Here is a 21,446-nt window from a genome sequence, read left to right as displayed (position 1 = left end):
GGTGGACTTTTGGCAGTTTTCCCTGATTCCTTCAGTTCTCTAAATCCTCTCTTCAGTAACCCCTCTGCCTCTTCCCTCCATCAGCCAGCGAATGACAGAAAATGATCTGGTCCTTGCAAACCAGCTGTTCCCTGGCAGCTGTTAGATGGTGTCTTGGACTTATGAGGCCAATCACACTGCTGGGAGTTCTGGAGCAGGATTTACACATCAGATGTGTCATTCCTCACTTCCAGAGAAGCATCCTGTGAAACCGAGAACATATTTGCAATTTAAAGTTGTATTGAGAGCATGCTGAGACAGATTCATACTGGATAAAAGGAAAAACTTTGTCCCCATGAGGATGTTCAGGCAGTTGATCAGGTTGCCCAGGAAGGTGGTGTAGTTTCCATCCTTGGAGATTTTCAAGTCCAGACTGGATAAAGCCCTGAATAACACGGTCTTATCTGATAACTGAAGCTGCTTTGAGCCTGAGGTTGGCCTAGAGTCCTCCTGAGGTCCCTCCCATCCTGAGTGATCCCATGATGAGCAACGCAGCTTTGCTACTTCAGCAATTGTTCAAGTTTGGACCCAATCGTATTTAATGGGAATGAGAGCGATACACTTCTGCAGAGTTAGTGGAGGAGGATGAACTGTCTTTATGAGTGCTAAGCCAACCTTTATTAGAGAGTTCTATTTTTGCCATAACTGTATAGGTCATGTTCATTAGTCAACTTCATGGAAGGTATTTTCATAATGGTTTGAATGAAGACGCATCCTCTGCTTTTACACCCACCATCTGTTCAGATTTTGCATGCAGTTACGTATCTCTCTGGTTTATTCCAGTACATCTTCCATGGTTCCAATTTAGAGGCAACCCATACAAGCCCATGCCAGGTAAAAATCTGTTTTTAATGTCTGTCCATTAGAAATTAATGGACTGCAAGACTGTGCCTCACAGGCCCAGCTCAGGAATAGGAAACACTGTGAATCTCATTTTAACACAGGCTCAAGAGAGTGAACCCTTATGCCAAACCTAGGTTTGTGTTTGCCTACACAGCCTTTTCTGTCAGAAGAGATGAGCTCCCGGCAAGGGCGATTCACAGCCAAAGTGTAACTTGGGACTTTTGACTTGCTTTCAGGAGCAACTTTTCTCACTGCAGTACTGATGCAGGGAACTAGGAACGCTAAGTTCCTAACGAATAATAGGAGTTCAAAATGAAGCACTGTAAATTCTCCCCATTGCTGTTTACTGTGATGATGATGATGTGGACTGTGAAGTCTTATGGACACTGCCTTATTAACTAGCTTCATTAGAGAGCAATCGAGATAGCGGTGTCTGGTTTTGCAAACTGTTGAGGCAAAAGAGCTTCTGTATTCGACCTTCTCTGCCGCACTTCAGATTTAGGGGGTTTAGTTGTAATTTTTGCATTGGTTCCATCTTTACACAGGTATGATGAAAAAATGAGTTGTTCTGCTACATCTGAATCGGTAAAATTTGCATGGTATGAGAAGTCCTGCAGATAACTGGTTTGTATTTCTGACCTACATGTGTTTTATGGGGCAAAGCCCCATTCTAGAGGGCAGGAACAACCATTTCCTCTGCTGGATAGGGCTGATTTTTTTAAGCTTGCAGTTGAAAAACAAAACCGGGAGGAAACTGATGTCTACATGCAGGATCTCTCTGTATTGTTTTAATATTATATATCTAAGGTTATATTTCTCTTGTGTTTCCCTAGATGCCAATTAAGTGGATGGCTCTGGAGTGCATACACTACAGGAAATTTACCCATCAGAGTGATGTTTGGAGCTACGGTAAATCTTCATGTGATTAGTTTAAAAATTTGTCTCTTGTAAAGCATTAAACCAATTTGTGCTACTATGTTAAAGATACCCGCTTTTCCTAAAGGAGTTAATTTCAGTGGGTTTTGCTCTTCCTTATTTTTTCTTTCTTCTTTTTTCTTTTCCTCCTTCTCCTTCTCTTTTTCTCTTTCTGTTTATTTTTTTTTTCTTTTTTCTTGTTTTGGTTTTTTTTTTTTTTTTGTTTGTTTGTTTGTTGTTGGTTTTGTTTGGTTCTGGTATTTTTTTGATGTGTAACTCTACACAGCAATTGTTACTTGTCTCCTGCATTACTTCCTTGCTCACTAAAATACATTATCGTGATGTTCCTCCTAAGATGACTGCCGTAAGGTCTAGACTGGTAGCAGTTTGGCTGATTATTATGACAGAAGAAGGCCTCTTTCAGCTTGGCCACAGATTCATAAAAATACAGCTGCAGGTCATAAGTTTCAGCAGTCCTTTGAAAATCTCAACTCTAAAAGCCATGAATGTCAAAAAACATTTTCAGGCTTATGGGGCTTTCTGTACCTAAAGTCAGATAAAAGGGAATTTGTCATAATACAGAACAAATACAGCAAGAGAAAATGGAGAAAGAGACGAGCTCTCCATCCTAACTAAAACAAGCATCCATTTAATTTCACAGATGACTTGTGAGTTGGTTAGGTCAGCTCGTGTGGACTCCACACACACCAAAAAAAAGTCACATTTGAGAGATGAGATGTTCATTTACTCTTGTTAATTCTGTTGTCTAGACAAGCTACTGCGCCACATCTGCTGAGCAGTCTGCCTTTTTATCTAGAATAGCTATTACTAATAAAATCATGTGTACCTCTGTAAGTGGAATTTTTCAGCAGTTTCTGGGACTGTGGACTCCTATTTGCATTTCCTGTTGCCATATCATTTTGAAACAAAAAGGTGTACAATTCTATTCATTACTCACTTTTACCTGTGGGTAGCAGCAAAAGACACTGTTTGCTGTGACTGGTTAGCTGCCCTCTTCTATTCAGCTGAGAAAAATATACGAAAATTAAATTGATCATGTAAAGCTTCTCTTTCTCCTCAAATTCTGTATGTCCCATATCACTTATGGAAAAAATACGCCTCCATTTATGAAATTAATGTTAAGTACAGGAAGCCCAGAATATCTGTCATCAGAAAGGACAAGACCAAAAACAATTGGCAAGTTACAGTCACTGAACATCAGCAAAGAGGTGATGAGGATGAAATAAATATGTGTTTTATACACATGGTAATTTTGCTCATCACCTTTCACATTAGCATGACAGCTGGCAAAATATGGTTAGTGATCTCAAGGCATGTTTAAAATGACCTTTGCAATAAATATAAAAGTTAAACTGGTATGAAAGCAGCATTTTCAATATTTAAAATTTTGTTAGGGGATTAATTCTGTTACTTGTGATACCGATGCCAAAACAAATCCTATGGTTATTCAAAAAGATAATCTTGGTTTTGAAGCACAGCACTATCATAACTCAAATCCATAAGGTGATTTAAGGAAAAAAGTAATACAAGTGGATGTGAATGACTTACAAGGCAAAGACATAATGTTACTCAAGCTGTACCTTTGTGGGAAATTGATGCTCTAAGTTAGGGAACATCTGCGTTTTTTTCCTCCTTAAAATAATAGAGTACATCAGCTATTCATTTTCCCTTTTGATATGATAAAAGAGTACAATGCATTCTTTTGTTATTGCATCCATTTACTTTACTACCATTTATTTGTCTTAGACCTTTCTCTTGTTCCTCAGATCTATCATGCTGCTTCTTACACCAATAAAAATGAACGAAGTTGCTTTTGAAGATTAACACAAAGTGCTGTTTCACCATTTTCTGGAGCTTTTTAAATGGCAGACCAAACTTTGTTTTTACAGGCACTAGTAATGAAGAAAAGAGTGCAGTCCGGAACTGGGCCAGAATACTGCACTATACAAAATTGTGAAGAAATCTGACTAGTATGACCTCAAATATTAACACTCTTTTCTTCTGTCTAGGAGTCACTATCTGGGAGCTTATGACCTTCGGTGGGAAGCCGTACGATGGAATCCCAACTCGAGAGATCCCCGACCTCTTGGAGAAGGGAGAGCGGTTGCCCCAACCTCCGATCTGCACTATTGATGTTTATATGGTGATGGTGAAGTGTAAGTAATTGTCGCTTTTAGTGCAGGAGGGACACTGTTTTAGAACATTTGCACCTATAGTCTCTGACAGTGCTGGGTAACAGAGCAGGCTGCTTCAAAACAAAAGCTTCCCAAGATACTGTAAATTCCATTTAAATACACTATGCACATGTTTTGCAATTGCAAAAGATAGGAATTTAGCCATGAAGGGTTGAGTTAGCTCAGCTTCTTATTACTGTCAGATGGTATCTCATATTCTTGCTGTGAAGTCAAAATTGTATGATTGTTATTGTAAACCCTTGTCATTTCCATGACAATTGATTTTGATGTTAAAAAAGATAGTATTAAACATAATTACGGTACATGGATACTCAGCCAGTGAAGGTTGTAAGGAGAAATGCTGGTTCCAGATATGGAGGAAATAAAGCATGAATGTTTTATTGTTAGTAATAAGAATGATGATTTCAATAGTAATAATAAAAAGTAAAATTAAATTAATACAAGAAGTACTGTAGAGAGGATAATTCTTTATCATTCTTAGTTCAGTATGGTAATTTATGAATATTTTTTACTTTAAGAAAAAAGGAAAACAATCTGCACATGATTCCTTGCTACCCTTTTATCTCCAAGATACCCACACTAGTGACAGTATCCTCCAAGGCTATGCTTCTAATTTAAAAAGAATTAGGAACATCTCTCTGGTATTTCTGGCTTAATTTGAGTGAGATTAACATGCACACATCTCATCCATCTTATATAGTCCTTTCTCTTTCGCTTTGTACACAAAAACACTGAAAGAAAGAAAATAAAACTAGAAGAGGTAAATGACATGTCTTCTGAAAACAGTTGTACTGTGCGTGCAGGTATGGAAATTGTCTGAATAGTGCAAGGGGGGGTTCATGTTGGTTAAGTGCAAAAATGTTCCATCTGATTGGATGAGTATGAGGCGAATCCCAGTGGACAGAAGGAGGTGCTAGTAGATGGTGTAATCTGGAAGATGGAAAGTTACAGCTAGACGTACAGACTTAGTCCTGTAATGTTCCTGTGAAATTCTTTATAAGCTATGGTAGCTTTGTTTTTCCTGTGTGGTCACTTCTTCAGTTAAGCGTCACGGAGGAGATAAGGCCCTCTTCATTTAGCCTCCCTGGCAAATGAGAACATGTTCTTGGGAAGCTGCTGATAGGATCTTCCATTAGAAAAAGCTGACACTGAGATAAAGTAGTTGCTGGTGGTGACTGCCTATACTACTTGCTTGTTTTGCAGAAAGCATTAGCAAGGATTGAGAATTGTTGTTCCTAATGAATGTCTCTTGGAGATGAAGGACAAAAGAATCAGTCTTACTAAATTAAAATAGCATCTAATGCCTTTTGTGAGGTGTGTGTTAATGATGCAGACCCGTGAATGCAGATTTACCTGAAAGGTGGATGCGAGGTCAGTCGTCCTGCAGATCCGCTGAACAGCTCCTTTTAATCTAAGTCACTGTGGAACAGTAGGTCGGTTAAAGTAAAATTGCATTTAGTAGTAACTTTGTAATAAACCCACTAGACTCAGACGAGATCAGATTCATTATATTAGAGGTTGGACACATCCATAGTAAAAGACAGTCAGAGCTGACATCTAAATGGGCAAGATAGATACAGAAAATTGCAAGGCATTGTTGCTGTCTCTGTTTTGTGGATGGGGAACAGGAGCTCAGAGCAAATTAAGAAGAAATCCGTGAAGTGTGAACAATCTAGTCTTCTCTGGCCAAGACCAGATGTTTTCCATTTTAGATGCTTCATAGAGTTCTAGCTTTCCATTCTTCTGGGCTCTTTATTGCAACTTTTCTTTAGGCCGGAGCAATCAAGGGCTTCAAACTTGTACATTTTTAAAAACTGAATGATTTCTTCCCTTGACAATTACCTGTTTTCTTTCTCATCTTTCATCTGTCCCCAGGCTGGATGATTGATGCTGACAGTCGGCCGAAATTCAAGGAGCTGGCTGCTGAATTCTCTAGAATGGCTCGAGACCCTCAGAGATACCTAGTAATTCAGGTAAGCAACTCTGCAACATCAGGGAAGAAAAAAAAATTCTGTCTGCCAAACCTGACTGTTAAGGGGCTGCCTTTGAATCTCTTAAGTTCAAGGTGCTCTTGAACTTAGAGCAAACAATGGCCACAGTACTATGCAAGAATGAAGTAGGATGGCCAGTGTCAGTATCTCAAAAATAATAATAATGAAATAATCTGAAGTTCAGTTACTAAGCTTGTATTGATGAGCACATATACAAGGTCTGGCTTTGCAAGCTGCTCAGTACTTCGCATTCTCTCATCAAACTGGGGACAAGATTTGTCCATCAGTGGACCTACTTTAGACTAAGTACTTGCTTGGTTCTGCAGTTGCTTAGGCTGAATCTCAGATGATTATTCTGAAGAGACTCTTCCATGTAGTGCTGGTATTGTAAGAAAGTTTCTTTTCATAGCCTAAATGTAAAAGTTTCTCAGAAGACAGGGAGTTGTGCCACATTGGTACCTCTCATGATGGAGAAGAACTTCGCTCTGTGTCCTCCTTAAGCTGTGTAGGCTCTGTAGTGCTTGGCAGTCCCTGCAGTAGACCCACACCAGAATGATTCATCACCTGAAACTACATTGTGGCAGCAGGATAATACCAGTATAGCCATATCTGTTGACTGCATCTTGCTCGAGCTGTGTATGCCCTGAGTACAGGCTTACGTGGAAATTTTTGTGCTTTCACTCCAACATTCTGCAGAAGCCTGGAGTTGTGTATGTGTTTATTACAACTCAGACTTAAGCCACAGGAAACGAATCTGACTATTTGGTAAGGTCCTTAGATGGTCCCACTGTGTGAGCAGTTCAAATGAAAATGAAAGATTAAAAGAAGGTGATATTGAAACGACAGAGACCAAAGCATGGAATTAGCTTGATCCAAGTAATGATATTCTCGTGCTATATCTCATGCCATATCTACTCCACATTATGGAGTACAGGGCAGAGGTATATCCAGCTGGTCCTTAGCTTCACAGTGATTCCTAGCTTAAGAGCCTCCAGAAGTACAGTCACTACCCCTTTATGTCTCCTGATTTCTTCTGGGTCTAGCGCTAGTCTCACCGTATGGTGTTTTATTTCACTGTGTAGACATGCTAGCCTACTCATGGTGTGTGAATGTGTGCTACTCTCCTTCAGCTCGAGAAGAAGTAAAATATATGTGAAAAGGAGAATACTGGGCAAGAGGATTTGTGGTGCTGAATGTGGAATTTCCCATGCGGTTTTCCCCATTGTGTTAAATTGTAAATTCAGCTGATACAGATGATTCTGGAAAAATCAGTCAGTTTAAATTACTTCATTAGATAGGACATGTTTCCCTATTCCAAATACCTCTTCCCTCCCTTTCTCTCCCCTGCCCTTCCCTGTCCTGTTGTGTAGTCTGGTGGGTATTTCATTCTGTGAGGCTTCTTCTCCAATGATCCCTGTAGACAATATAGGCCATCTGCTTCTTGAGGAGAAACCTGGGTAACTCCATTGCACTGCTGTCTCTGCTATTATGACTCCCCATTCCCCCCAGAATCAAGAATGACACTCTTGCTGTTGAGCTTTTAAACTGGTCTGTACGTACCCTGCAGCACAGCTATCATGCCCCACTGGATTCCACACATGGCATAATAATTCTTTCAGAGCAGGAGGCCATTCTTTAGCCATGCAGTTAAGTTTAGCATCATTTTTAGGGGCTATTAGGTGTTTGGGGCATGGGCTGCCTTTTGTGATGCTTTGTGTCACCAAGAAAAGCACAGCCCTGATTTCCCTCTCCAGCTTGTAGATGCTATTTCAATAAAAATACATATCATTGTTGCTGTTGTTCCCTGGTTTGATTTTTATTGCTTTCAGCTCTGTTACATTCTGTAGAACTTTCCATGTGGATGAGGGGGAAATTTAGCCCCTAAGTCCCTAAAAATATAAAGCAAATACCCAGACAGAGCGGTTTCCATGTTAATTTTCCCCACCATGTGAGCCTAAATAGCTGAGATATTTCACAAAATACATCAGGCCTTCACAGAACTTAGGTCAGAAACTGAGCTTGTATGGGAAAAAGAGAGAAGAAAGGATAAAAGCTCTATCACAGGAATGCCAAAAAATTACTTTGCTTGATTTATGCAGTTACTCCCTTTCTGTCATCATATTCCCAGTAAAAAAATCAAAACAAATTATGTGGATGTGGTGCTTTAGAACAAACAAAGCAGCATGTGTGGTCCCTGCAGCCTGGCTGCCAGGGCATGAAGAAGGCTGAAGTTCCCTGTTTGGGAAATTAATCCATCTTTTGACTGTTTTCCTCTCTCAATGCAATCTGTTTAGGGAGATGATCGTATGAAGCTCCCAAGCCCAAATGACAGCAAGTTCTTCCAAAACCTTCTTGATGAGGAAGACCTGGAAGATATGATGGATGCTGAAGAGTATCTTGTCCCTCAAGCCTTCAACATCCCTCCTCCCATCTACACCTCCAGGACAAGAATTGATTCCAACAGGGTAAGAGCAAGCTCTGACAGAAAATACTGGTTATTGTAAAAGCACAGGTGGAGATTTAAGTACACTAATCAAACACAGGCCAGAGTTGCCTTGGGAATTACAAGCTCCCATTGTAAGGAGAGTGACTATAAAAATGTTGTCATTGGGTTCCCTGTTCATTGTGCCTCAGTGAATTCTAAATTAATAGCTCAGCCGTGAGTGAACAAAGGCTCGACTTGAACTGCCTGTCCTGAAAGCACAGCTGAGGCTTCTGAAGTCAAGCAGTGTTGTTTCTCAGTTGTGTACCAGCCTGGCCAGGAAGTGCATAGCTCTGATTCTCCCATCCCTGCAATCCTGTTGTCTGGACAGGGTTGGCACTGATGTAACTGAGGGCAGCTGGAATATATAGATAATGCTGCTTTTGTGTCTGGAGCCAGATTTCAGACCCAGCCGCTTTTCCTGTTTATGTGATGATTTCGTGGCCCTTCTTCACAAGCATGTGGTTTTGCTGACCACATCATAGGTTTTAGCATGTTGATCTTCATAACATCCCTGTCAGGGGAGGAAATGCTGTTCACTTTACAGGGGGAGCCAAGGCACAGGGAGTGTTCGGATGGAATTCAGCTGACATAACTCCAACCAACAAACGGATAGGGATATAATCTAAAGTCTTAATCTAGACTTCATTTCATGTAATTGGAGAAGAGTGGGTGCGTCCAGCTGGTGATTATTGCTGCCTGCCCTGGACATTTACAGTAGGATAAGTTACTTTCTGGAGGTGCCTTTTTCTATCCACTGACTACTGACAGCTCCAGAGCAGTCTTAGAGCTGGTGCATGAGCTCTGGTGAATTTGGATCCTGTCCTAAATTCCTCAGGCTCAGTGCCACAGGAGCCCTGCTGCAGGTGGGGACCTGAGTTCAGGTTTCCAGAATTCCTTGTCACTTCTGAGCTCCCTGCCTGCAGCTCTGACTTCTGTTTGTTCCTGCGCTTGGCTCCGTCCTTTTAACAGTTCAGGTGCCACCTCTTCTCACAAAACTAAGACGTGGTGAAATGCATTACTAATGTGAGGACTTTCACACAAGCATCAGATGTATTTAGTAATTAGGGCCTTGTTTGTTTGTTTTCTCCCCGTGCTCCTTTTAGTAGAAAGTCACGTTGTAAAGACTAAGTGAAGTCTGACTGAAACATTGGCATTTATTCCTCCTGCTTTAGAAACCATTTGGACATTTGTCCTTAGCCAAGGTAGTTCCAAATTCATACCCTGGTCTGAATTGATTGCACCATGTGAGGCAGGCAAGAGGTAAGCAAAGGAGCTAGGGCATAGAAACTAGGTCAGTACTCATGCTCTCACCATATACTGCATGAAGTTCCTTTACCTCTCCTGAGTAAATCATTGCTTTTCTGGAATAAAGAAGACAAAATCTGATCTTAAATAATATCCAGTCAATTCATAAGGAAATTGATACTGTTTTTAATGGCAAGGAGACTACAGAGGTCTTTGGAAGAGGCCGGCTTGTAGTCCCACTGGCTAAGCTGGATTCATGTAGCATTTCTCCTGCATCACTGAAAGGCAGTGAAGGGGGAATGATGCATGATTTAGCAATAAGCAAGAAACTTCCTGTTTATGGCAACAAGAGTTAATTTCTAATGTTGATGCTGATCTGAAATAAGTCAGTTTTACTCCTAGCTGTCTCTGGAGAGGTTCTGTTTACTGAGAAAAGAAGGAACAATAGTTACCTTGGAAAGGTGCTCCTTGTCACACTGATGTGTAAAGCACTGTAGCTTAGTTTTACACTGAAGTGCTACCATTTACACCAGCATAGTGTTGAGAGAGCAGAGTCAGATCCATAAGGTTTGCTATATTCATCTAACTCCCATATTTGTTGGAAACACTAGAGCATGTAAAGGAGAAAGGATTAGTAGGAAGATGTACTTGCTTTTTCAACAGTTCCTTTCGCCCTCTGTCTTCAGTGCCAGCCAAGCAGAGTCCACTAGAGCAGAGGGAATTAATTTCAACAAAAATCCTAGAGTAAATATACTGAAAGAGTTATTTCAAATGTGCTGTTTGGACAGCCAATATGCTCCCTGGGATATTCACAAAAAGCAAACATGGGCTGCTATTATTATTATTATTATTATTATTATTATTACATGAAAATTCAAGTATCTTTCTCACAGCCTTTGCCCAGCTTTAAACCACACTGTTGCAGCTGCTTGCACGTATGTGATCCCCTTGAAGTCAGCAGTGCTGTAGAAAGAGACCCCCGTCCCTTTTTTTTTTGCCACAGAGAGGCTCCATTGCATTCTTGATGTGACATCTCCTCTCTGCAGCTCACAATTTCCCATCTTGGTTTGAGACTGTGATCTTGTACCACTAAAGTCAGTGGGAGCTTTGCTTTGCAATTCAATTTAATGACAGTATCAAGACTGTATCCTTCTTTCGGTGACTCCTACTGCTGGGAATTTTTCTCTGGCATCATACAACAACCTAACACTTAAAAAATCTGAAATTACCCTTCGTCAAAAGTTTTCAGATTCTGAGCCAAATTTTCTGACCCAGGTAGCCTCAGAGAAGGCAGCTGGGGGATAGAAAACTTGCACCCAGCTCTATATTTTTGCATCCCTTCCATCTTCATATTGTTTATTGTAGGAGTGTCTTTATGGAGGGGTCCTTTTTCAGGCCAAAAGGAGATGGGCAAAGAAGTTGCCATTGAACAGCCAGCTGATTTATAATAGCACTTGCTGGTATCATTGGAGACTGACTCCTTCCCCGAAACAGGATTACCAGGAGAATTTTGACAATTGTCCAGTGTCTCAGATTAGCTTCGGTCTCAGCTTTGTTTGCTACCCATTCTGCATCTCCTAAACGTACTGTTCGTACTGCCATATGGGCAAGTACATCTAGATTGCAGGAAGGCCACAGCACCTTGTTGCTGAGAGGCTTGGGGCCAAGCTGAAAGCCCCATAGCATTTTATCATTCCTGAGTTCCTTTGCAGAGCGTTTTTTTTCTGGATGTAGTACATTTGTTTCCTCTCTGGGCAGAAAGGTACATACTTGTCTGTTGTTTTTCTGAAGTACTCAGGGTCTTGGTACATTAACTATTCTCCCAGTGAAGATTCGTGTTGATTTAAAACAAAATACACAGTAGCTCCTTTAAGGTAATAGTGCATCTGCTGTGCATAGTTCAGTACAGATGGATGTCATCTACAAGAATCACACAGAATTGAAATGCTGTCAGAGCTCTCTATCTGCAGTTGTCTGATTTTGTTTTTGTGTTTCCTTTGGATAATTTGTGATTTATGCTTGTTTGGTGTAGTGAATATTAATATTACATAAACTCATTATGGTGCTGCTACAGCCATGGATGCCAAATGAATTGATACAGCTTAGGTAGTTTGTGTTCACTGTGTCTGGCAAATTAAATTTTATGGGGAGATTGCCAGGCAATTTGGTGAAGTAAAACACACAGACAAGAGCTACATGATCTTCATGTCATTTTCAGAGATCAGAAGCATGAAAGATAATGTATTTCCTGTCTTAGTTGTTCTGATTTTAGTGAAGTGGTTATGTGATGGCAGAGTATTGTGCTCCTTCTCTGGGTGTGTTGTCCCAACAGCTTTAGTTGAGTGTTCCAGCAGCACAGCTCTACTGGGGACAAAATTTGCAGGAAGAAAGCAGGGAGATCGTGAGCCTCCTTGTGCTTAGGCTTTGAAGTCAGGGAATTAAGGAAGAACAAGAGTATTTACTTTCTAAGGAAAACTCTGAAGTTTCTCTAGGGTGATCTCAGTCCTAAAACCTTGCAGCCTGTTGCCTGGGAAAGGCACCGCTGGATGAGGTTTGCATAAAACCTGCTTTCTCCCTCCCATGTGAAGAAAAAAGCTATTTGGATATGAAGTAATAGTACAGAGCTGCGGCCTACAGAAAGAAGACTGGAAAGAGGGAAACCTTCCGGGGAGTTTCCATCTCCCCGGGAAGTGCCCCAACCTTCTTCCTCCAGGGATTACTGAGATTTATGAAGCTGCGAGGCTCAGACACAGCTTCAGCATTTCCATCACACCCACACTGGCTTCATACTAGCACCTCTTTGGGACCTACACTGCCAGGAGCAGAAGCCTGCACACGCTCTAGCCCCTGTTATGAAGTCCAGACCGAGACTGATGCAGTTTTTAAATAAAAATTAGCATCCTAAGCTAAATAGAATTCTTTCATTTCATCTGAAACTCTTCAGTGGAAATTTCAGCTCTTCGGCTTTTTCCAGCTTTTATTTCTCGTTGGCTAGAGGTATTCTAGAAATACAGAGTTTGAGAAGCTCTGTGCTTCTGAGAGATAAGCTGAATCCTCGGCAGTGTTTCCATGAGCACAGGACCCCAGCTAGTGCTCAAGTGTCCTACATTCACAGCCATTAGATGATTCATTCAGGTATTTGTAACGAGTACTGTTCTGTGTGCACAGAGATAATACTAATACAGAAAGCACTCGGTGTACCCCATGATGCTTTTAGCTCTAAATCTTTGGCTAATTCCTGCTGAAAACTGTCTATACTGTTTATTACTTGATGATACTGTCCCTGTAATTTTATTCCATTCTCTGTATATCATGGAAGCACCTGCCAACCCTGCAATTAAATATCAAGCTATTTTTTTTTTCACAGATGTCTAATTCATCTGTCTAGGGAGACTATTCTGCTTGGCTGAAGCAGACTGGTACACCAAAATCCACTTCCCTGAGTAGTGTTTGGTATGCCATTGCAGCAGGCCTGGTGTGGCATTAGGTCTGGTAGTGTTTCATGGGTAAACATCTGTATATACCTGTGTATAAAATTATTACTCCAGAGAGAAACCATGTAAGAACCTATCTTTATGATTAATTTGTTCTGGTGTCTAAATTTGAAAGGTAGCCGTTTTCAAATCACAAGGTTACAAAGGAGATGGTGGTTAGTGATTTTCGGAAGTGTTTCACATCAGTATGGCATATGGTGTCTTTCCTTCCAAAGCTTATCATGGACAATAGGCAATATTCACCCAGTGGGATCACTACCCGAATTAAGTGATTTTAATTCAATTTTTAATTAATAGGGCTGAATTTGTTAGGCGCCTGCAGTGTTTCAGTGGTAGAAGATCATATCTGAGGTCTAATAGGACCTCCTTTACATACTGAAATGCAGGAGACGTGGAAGATGGGGGACTGTAAGCACCACTGTCTTCGGCTACAGCTCTAAGGAGGGTTTTGGAGAGCAGTCAGAATTTGGAGGGGCGCTTCCCGGTGTGTCAGCACAGCTGAGCTAGTATGAGAGGTGCTGTCATTGCAGGTGGCGAGAGCTAGCGGCTGGTTATAGCATCCTTTCTTCTTGGCAGAGAAGGTGGCAGGAGGGAGTCATGATTTGCCCATGATTCTCCTTGCGTCCAGGGCTTTAGTAGCAATCGGTGCCTTCCTGGATCCCTTTTCTTTTTCTGTAAGAAAAGGCAGTTAGCTGTTCCTGCCCAAGATCTCAAGCTAATTTATTTCTTCAGGTGCGTCCTGGCCACGTGGGGCTGGTGGCAGTAAAACTACTTCATCCTAAAGTCAATAGATAATTTGTGTGAAGAGATACCAAGGTCAGATGGGGCCCTTGCAAGCATTTTGTCAAATCTTCTGGCATAACATAGGCCAGAGTCTCTTTGTCTCTTAATTTCTACATCAAGAGCAGAAATTCTGTTTGAGGTGGAGTTTGTCTTTTAGAAAGATTGTCTTGATTGTATCAGGTGGGATGGCAAATACATCACAGTATAGAAAAGTCTCACTAGACAGTTAATGCTGACTCTTTAGCAGGGATTGGATCCACCATGCACCCTTTTTTGTGCTAGAGTAAGGAGCTGCTGGTTATCAGAAATCTCTTCTGCTTAAGAGGCTGAGTAGGGAAGAACAATTTGCACATGTTTGTTGTTAAGGAAGCACAACACTGATGTCTCCTTTTTATTTGGTTGGTTTGTGGTGTTTGCCATCCCTCTGCTTCTGCAGTATCTTCCCCAAAACAATATGACCAAGTTGATGCTTATTACTGCAGTCTGTCAGGTTGTGGACTTTCTAATTTATTTCTATCCCATTTCTTTAATTCCTTCTACTTAAAAGGTGATCAAAAACTTTCTGAAAATCTTAGTAGTCTTTGGGGTTTTCTGCCTTTCTGCTAGACACTGTCACTTCCTTATGCAAGTGTTTCAGTGAAATCTCCATTGCCATAACAGATGAACTTGTAAATTAAGTAGACGTAGTATCAAAACATTCATAATGATTCAGAAAATTACACTGACACAACTCTGTATTAGCTCTCTTGCTTCTTGAAAAAATGCTTGATTAGCTAGGAAAGGTTGTATGAATCCATTCTATATGTTTTTCATTAAATACTACAGTTTTTGTTATTTTCCTAGCAGAGTCTAGGCAACAGCGTACCAGGTACTGCGGTTGCTGCCATCAAACCTTTAGGTTAATTCTGGGAGTCCCACCAAGATCTCCTTCAAGATCTCAAATTCCCATTTTCTTCTTCCCTAACTTTTAATGACATCCTGGTGGCAGGAGGCTTCTGTCTGTCCTGCTCTGTCTTTTACATTAAGCAGTTCTCAGTAGCTGTTAGGCTTTTGTTGGTGTCTAGTCAACCATCACAAATATTTTATCTACTGTAATGTTTTTGGGGGGGAGGGGGAATTTTTCTGTGTCTATTTCTAGTCTTTATTCGAAATGTAGATAGCACAAGGCCATCTTTGTCCCTGAAAAGCAGGAGATGAACTCAGACTAATACTAGTCAGCCTAATTTCATTGCCCAGGGTGAATGAAGTAGTAAGAATAAACATTCAAAAATAGACTGTAAAATACATTAGATGAAAAATTATTTCAGTCCTAATAATTTACTTGAAGAAGAAAAGCTTCTCACAAATGATGTATATTTAGAATATGAGCATTTAAATACTTTTTTAAAACGTGCCAAGTTTTCCAGAGGAGAAAGGAAAAAAATTCATGTGGAGGACTCAAACAGAATAGATGATGCCTGGCTCTTCACAGCGAGTTCTTTCAAAGTGCTTTAGTTTCTTGCTTTGCAACCAGGCCAGCTGAAATCAGTGGTATTTCTCAAGGAGTAAGCCCTTCTCAGCCTGAATAGATTATCAGGACCAACTTGTCAAATTACCTTACGGTTTTGCAGGTCAAGTGCCTTGAAACAGGAATTTTTTAATGTGTTAGCTGTTGTCTGTCACATTCAGGCATATAGATTTAGAGTCAGACTTTGCAAAAGTATTGGATGACATTTTGGTTTCTACAAATCTAATATATATTTAATAACAAATCACCACCTCACAGTACCTCCTGGTGAGACCTACTGCAAGTTAAGAGTTAGTGGAATCGGTAGAAGACACTGTAGCTGTATATTGCTTCAAATCTTGATGCGTGACATGTAAATTTATTGAGCTTTAATATAAACTGGTTTAAAATCAGGCAGCATCTGCCTAATCCATGAATAGCTGCTGGCTGTGTTAACAGTCAAGAGAGCTCGCAGCTGATCCATTTTCTTTTTTCTCCTGAAAAGAAAAAAAGTCAATAGATATAAAGAGAGTAAGTAATAAATATTTCTACACTGCACTGATGAGGCATTCTTGGAAAACAGCAAGCTAAACAACTCTACATAATTCAGTAGATGGAAAAGTGGACTAAGAGTCAGGAAATAATTATGAGAGCTGGGAGAAAATTTTCCTTCAGTGACTAGATTTGAAGCAGAAATTGTTAGTGAAAAATATCCGTTTCTGAGGATTCGTATTTGTGATTATCTAAAAATAAGAAAAGCACCTTGAAAATACAAGAGGCTGTGATTTGGAAGTGCACCTGGCAGGGCTCCAAGGAGCTGTTTAAACGCCTGTCTGCCCGCGACGGTTGGGGCTCACGAGCCGCAGAGTGCCGGCCACAGTAGCCCACGGCAAGGGGACTCCTGCGATAATGCTTCGAGCATAAGGTGGCAGGAGGACTCTGGAGCATCCTGTGCCAAATACTGTACTTTCTAAGCATACATGCGATGGGGATGAATGCCAGCACAGCTTAAAATTCCCTTTGTTAGCCAGAGTAAAGAGTCTGTCTTTCTTGTTAATGCTGCGGTAGGGGAGGGAAAAAAAATTCTCAGAGCTATAAAAAGACTCTCCAAAAGATGCGGTGGGGAGAAGGGGGAGGAGGCACAGATGAAGTTTAGATTTAGAATGTTAAAAAATGATTATTTTATCCAAATCAGCTGGATGGTTATTTCTTTTAGTGTATTATTGCCACCAGAACCTCAGCCCTGCTCTAAATCAACTCAGCATTTCATCAAGAAGCCTATTCTTTGCTGTAAGAGACCAAGAGTGCACAATTATGGGTTTCTTTTCCCCCTTGCATAATAAAATTGGGAGATTATCATCAAGTTTCTATTCAGATTTTAGGAAGGCTTTTTTATTTTATTTTTAAAACCCATCTTTGTCTGTAAGAGCTCCCTGTTCAGGCCAGCATGCTGTAATGATTACTGCTGTAAAGGCTTCAGTGGAGATGTGCTCTATTTCATTCTCAATGAGGGTTGATGGCATTTTGAGAGGCTCAGAATATCCTTTGATTACTGTATAAAACAGACTGGGGAAGATGGCAGTGCAGCGTGTGACATAGGAGGGGGCTGCTGCTCCGAGTATTGCTCATCAACTTTCTTTTGTGCCTTTTTTTTTTTTCCTTTTTGTCTGCCATGTCGCAATCACAAATCATGACCATGTTGTGGTTTTGGTCCCATTCCCCATCCTTTCCCTGTTTTGGGATTTGAAGCTTGAGGTTTGCACAGAAAAGGAGCTGTGGCTGCTCCTGTGTTTTGGACAGATGCTGCAGCATATGAGCAGGAGCAGCGCCTTGACCCTTCTCTCCCACAGGGAATTGTTAGAGTAGCTAGGAAATGGTATGTTGTCTCTTCCAGACTATGGGGAATTGGCCTGGTGTTAGAAGGTGCCATTTACTGTAAAATGTCTTGGAGAGTGTGTTAAAAAAGGAGTGACTGAAAGCTAGTCATGGGTGACAGGAAGGATACAGGAGTGAAAGAGATTGAAAGGGAAAGATAGACACATGCAAGCTGTCTCTCTTCCCGCTCTCCTGTCTGTTTGACATTCACAGTGCATTAATACAAAATAATCGGGAAAAAGAATTCATGCATCTTCATTCTTGTGTCCTGCTTAGATTAAATTACATATTGTGCCAGCTGAAGTCTGTTTGCCAACCGTTCTGAAGGTTGCAAGGACAAAGGCTTCTGAGGTCTGGAGGACAGGGGAGGTTTCCAGGGAGAGTTTTTGTTGCCATGTAGCAGGAGAATGCTTTTATTCCCAGTCCAGGTATAGGAGATGAATCTGTGGAAAAGTGTTTTGCTTAGGCTTCCCTGTCAGTGTGCCTGGATACTGAGTTTCGTGGCCACATCGTGCATCTCTTTTTTCATTGGTCTTGCAATCTTTGACTCCTCTACTTGGTGAAGTGTTAGAATGAAAATGTATGATGTATGTCTGGTATTTTCCAGTAACAGCACAGGAAATATCCTGTGTAATATTTATGTATGTTGTTTCCTATACCATTATGCCAAGATTGTTAGGCATATTTTGTTTCTGATATATGCTATTTACTGTTCACAGTCCAGACTAAATTACTCCTGGAAGGCTGTATTCAGATTTGGGCATCTTGCTGCATATGAACTGTTCTAAAAGAGTTTCTAAGTCTGAAAGCAGACAGTTGTTAGGAGAAAAAATTGTGCAAGAGAAAGTTTAAATGACTTACCTGAAGCTATGAAGTAAGTCAGTACTGACCTGGACCTGGGTCACCAGTGAAACGTCCATACTGATTTTGAACAAGTTCAGGGAGGTCTTAAACCCACCATACTGCCAGGACATGATCTGGCACAGCCAGGTGATACAGCAGCCCCTGTGAACTGGGTTAGGGCTCAGGCTGCCTGCAGATCTTGCCTCTCTTCTGACAAACAGTGACCAGGAAAAACTTAGGTGCGGAAAAATCCTTACATGCAGAAAAGACTTATTCCTTGTTTCTTTTTTTGTTTTTTTGTTTGTTTGTTTGTTTGTTTGTTTGTTTTTCTCTCTCTCACTGATCTAAACTGAGTATTTTGTGTCTTGATTGTGGAAGCAGAGACTGGATCAAATGCTTTAGCTAACACAGGATGGTGCTTACATTCTTTTCTATACTTGTGTATCAACATTCAAGTTAAAAAGTTTGCACCCGTTGTGAGAAAGGGCAATGCTAGAAAAGGGATTGGGACTTCATCACTTCCAATAACGATTCATCGATCCCCAATGGAACTTTATGGCCACTGAACTAAGGGCATTGTAAATTATTGCAGAGCTACTGTCCACAGCCTGAATATACTAGTTCTACCTTTTTTGTTGTTGTTGAGTAATAGGCTCCCCTTTCTTCTCACTGGCAAAATGTATGTCCTGTCTTGCTGCATTGTCAGGTGGGCCACGTTGCTGTTTGTGTTCCTGAAATAGGTGGTGTAAGAGACACACACACCCCCCCAACCAGTTTCAGAGGATGTACACCTCCAGCATGCTGTGATTGTTTTTCTGCGTGCTGAAGTGATGCAGGGTGCCAAAAATGACCTGTACCTAATGCCGAGCCATGACACTTGACAGTGGTGCTAATGGGAATTTTTCCTCATAGTCCTAGAGGAAAGTGCCCAGCGGGGAATGAAGTTTTCTTAAGTAGGGTCAGGAGCCCAGGCTGAACAGAAGAAAGAGCATGAGGAGTGCCAGACTTGTGTCAGGTGCTGTGAGCTGTAGGGATGGATATGCTTTAACTGTAATGGCCGTGGGGGGTGTCTAATTTTTTCTTTTTAAATATGGCCCTGCTCTGAGCCGGGGCTAGGACCAGAAATCTCCAGAGGTCTGCAAAGCCTTCTAGCTATTACTATACAAACAGCATTTCATTTCTATTTAACGTTACACAGTGATCTCTTGGTACATGCTTTTTCTTTCCTTTGATTTTCGTCTCAGATGTGTTTGCTGGGGGCTCTCTGAAGCAGGGCAGAGTAAGCTGTTAGTTCTGTGGTCAGAGGGAAGCAGGACTGCTCGTGAGCAGAGGTGGCTGCTCTCTTGGGGTGGTCTTTCCTATTTGAATTTCAGTTCGGATCAGTTGTAAATACCAGGCTGCTCCCTTGAAATGTAGCTGGCGTTTGCTCAGGGCTGGTGGGACAGCTCGGTGTTGTGTGCACTGCCTGCAGCCCCACCAGAGCATCCCGAATGTATTATTCGGATCTATTTGCATAAATCCGCTGTCCTTCTTCCTAGAGAAATGCTGAAATCTTGGTGCTTGCAGCAAGATCTGCTCAGCCTAGTATGTTAGGAGGCTGTGAATGACCCGAGCCTGCCTGCTGACTTGGTTTCAAATCAGGTAAATAGTTTCTAGGGGAAGGAGGAAAGTGAGTTATCTGTGGGAGCACACAGCCCAGGACTGAAGTGGGACAAAGAAGTGTTGCAGAGCTTGATCAAAACAGATAACCACTGAGTTGCCTGAAGCATAGACCATGAGATGCCCCTGAACAGGACATGTGAGGAACATGCCAGTGAGAAGGTGGGAGGGCTTTACTCCTGCTTTATGGTTTGGTGCTTTTTGCGTACGAGAACAGAAGGAGAGTAAAAGGGAATTGAGTTTTCACGTGGATAGGAGCAGTATCTGAGTGGGTTCAGACGTGTGTGTCTGTGTGTACACTGATGTTGGAAGAGCCTTGCCTTTAGTAAAGACAAATCTTTCAGTCCCATGAGCTTAGCAGGTTGCTTAAGACGAAGGAACAGTAACAACTATGCAACCCTATCAAATGTGTGTGCACGTCTCGGTGGGTGACAAGAAAGACCGGCTCTGCACCAGCGAAGGTGCTGTTGGGAGACTGTGCTAGCAAGCAAAGCATGGGGGTACCAGATCCTACTGTAAAATAGTTTTATTTATTTTCTATTTGGTGACAGTCATGTGCCACCCATAGTCCCACAGCAACATCCCATCACCGGGTACCTTCAGCATTTTTTCCGCCAGAAATCTGCTGTGGGTGCGGCTTTGAAGGCAGCTGTGGTCACCATAGGGCTGATGTGAGATGAGCTGTAGTGCAGGCAGGGGGAGGACCACAGCTCTGGGTGCCATACTGCAGGCACGACGCTAGACTCAAATGAAAAGAGACAAGGCAGAGGCATATTCACACAACTACATAAATATGAGCAGCAGGACCCGGTGAGGCTTTGATTTCATTACAGTTTAACATGCAGACAGAAAATATTATATCCCTGCTATAAAAGAGGAGATACTTACCTTTGGGAGATTTTAGAAGCAAGGAATTGGAAAATGAAATTAATGAATAGAAAGCAATAACACAGGCCAATATTCACAAAAGTGTTATTTACCTCTCTCTTATCAAGGCTCATTTTACACAAACGTTAGCAGTTATAATAGCTGATATGCGACTGGTACTTAATACCAAAGGTCCTCTAAAAAGGCTTTAGGGACATTTGCTTGTTTTTTATCTTTTCTCCCTGATGGCATGTTTGTGCCTAAATTTCAATCATGTGGTATAAAGAATGAAATTTCAGGCATTTCTAGTTAGGGCTGCTCATGGGCAGTTAAAAGGCTGGGCTCCTTCTGGAGGATGCTGAGGAGTTTAAATGTCAATGGATTTGTGCACTCCAGAGCTGATGAGTGTAATGTAATGGATATTACACTATCAGAAGGGGGTGATTACTCATTTATTATTTTTTTTTTTAATATGCAAGTTGAGACTTTTTAAGTTGGCTTATGTAGTGAGGTCTTTGAGCAACCAGCCTCTGTCCATCTCAACAACCTAGAGATCTCAGTCATTCAGGTCACGATTTCAGGTTCAGAACTCCAGAACCTTAGATGATCTCAGTAAAGCAACATCAGCTCTTTTTTTTTCAAGATAGTATTTAAGATGCGAAAACAACACCAAAAAAAATAATCAACAAAGTAAATTGGAATACA

At 41.3% G+C, this 21,446-nt stretch overlaps 1 protein-coding gene across 8 annotated transcripts in view; it reads left to right on the top strand.

The window, feature by feature from the left end:
- Positions 1-21,446, top strand: part of ERBB4 (erb-b2 receptor tyrosine kinase 4) — a 640,083-nt gene that overhangs the window by 603,486 nt on the left and 15,151 nt on the right. For all 8 annotated transcript variants that reach the window (XM_042783933.1, XM_042783931.1, XM_042783930.1 and 5 more), the window contains exons 22-25: positions 1,716-1,791; positions 3,828-3,974; positions 5,889-5,986; positions 8,299-8,469. In XM_042783933.1, coding sequence (XP_042639867.1) covers positions 1,716-1,791; positions 3,828-3,974; positions 5,889-5,986; positions 8,299-8,469 — 492 coding nt within the window. The remainder of the gene's footprint in view (positions 1-1,715; positions 1,792-3,827; positions 3,975-5,888; positions 5,987-8,298; positions 8,470-21,446) is intronic.

Source organism: Tyto alba, unplaced genomic scaffold (genome assembly GCF_018691265.1).
Source record: "Tyto alba isolate M040663 unplaced genomic scaffold, T.alba_DEE_v4.0 Super-Scaffold_7, whole genome shotgun sequence".
Taxonomy (NCBI): domain Eukaryota; kingdom Metazoa; phylum Chordata; class Aves; order Strigiformes; family Tytonidae; genus Tyto; species Tyto alba.
Note: the sequence above shows the minus strand (reverse complement) of the source record. Positions and strands in the feature narration are given on the sequence as shown.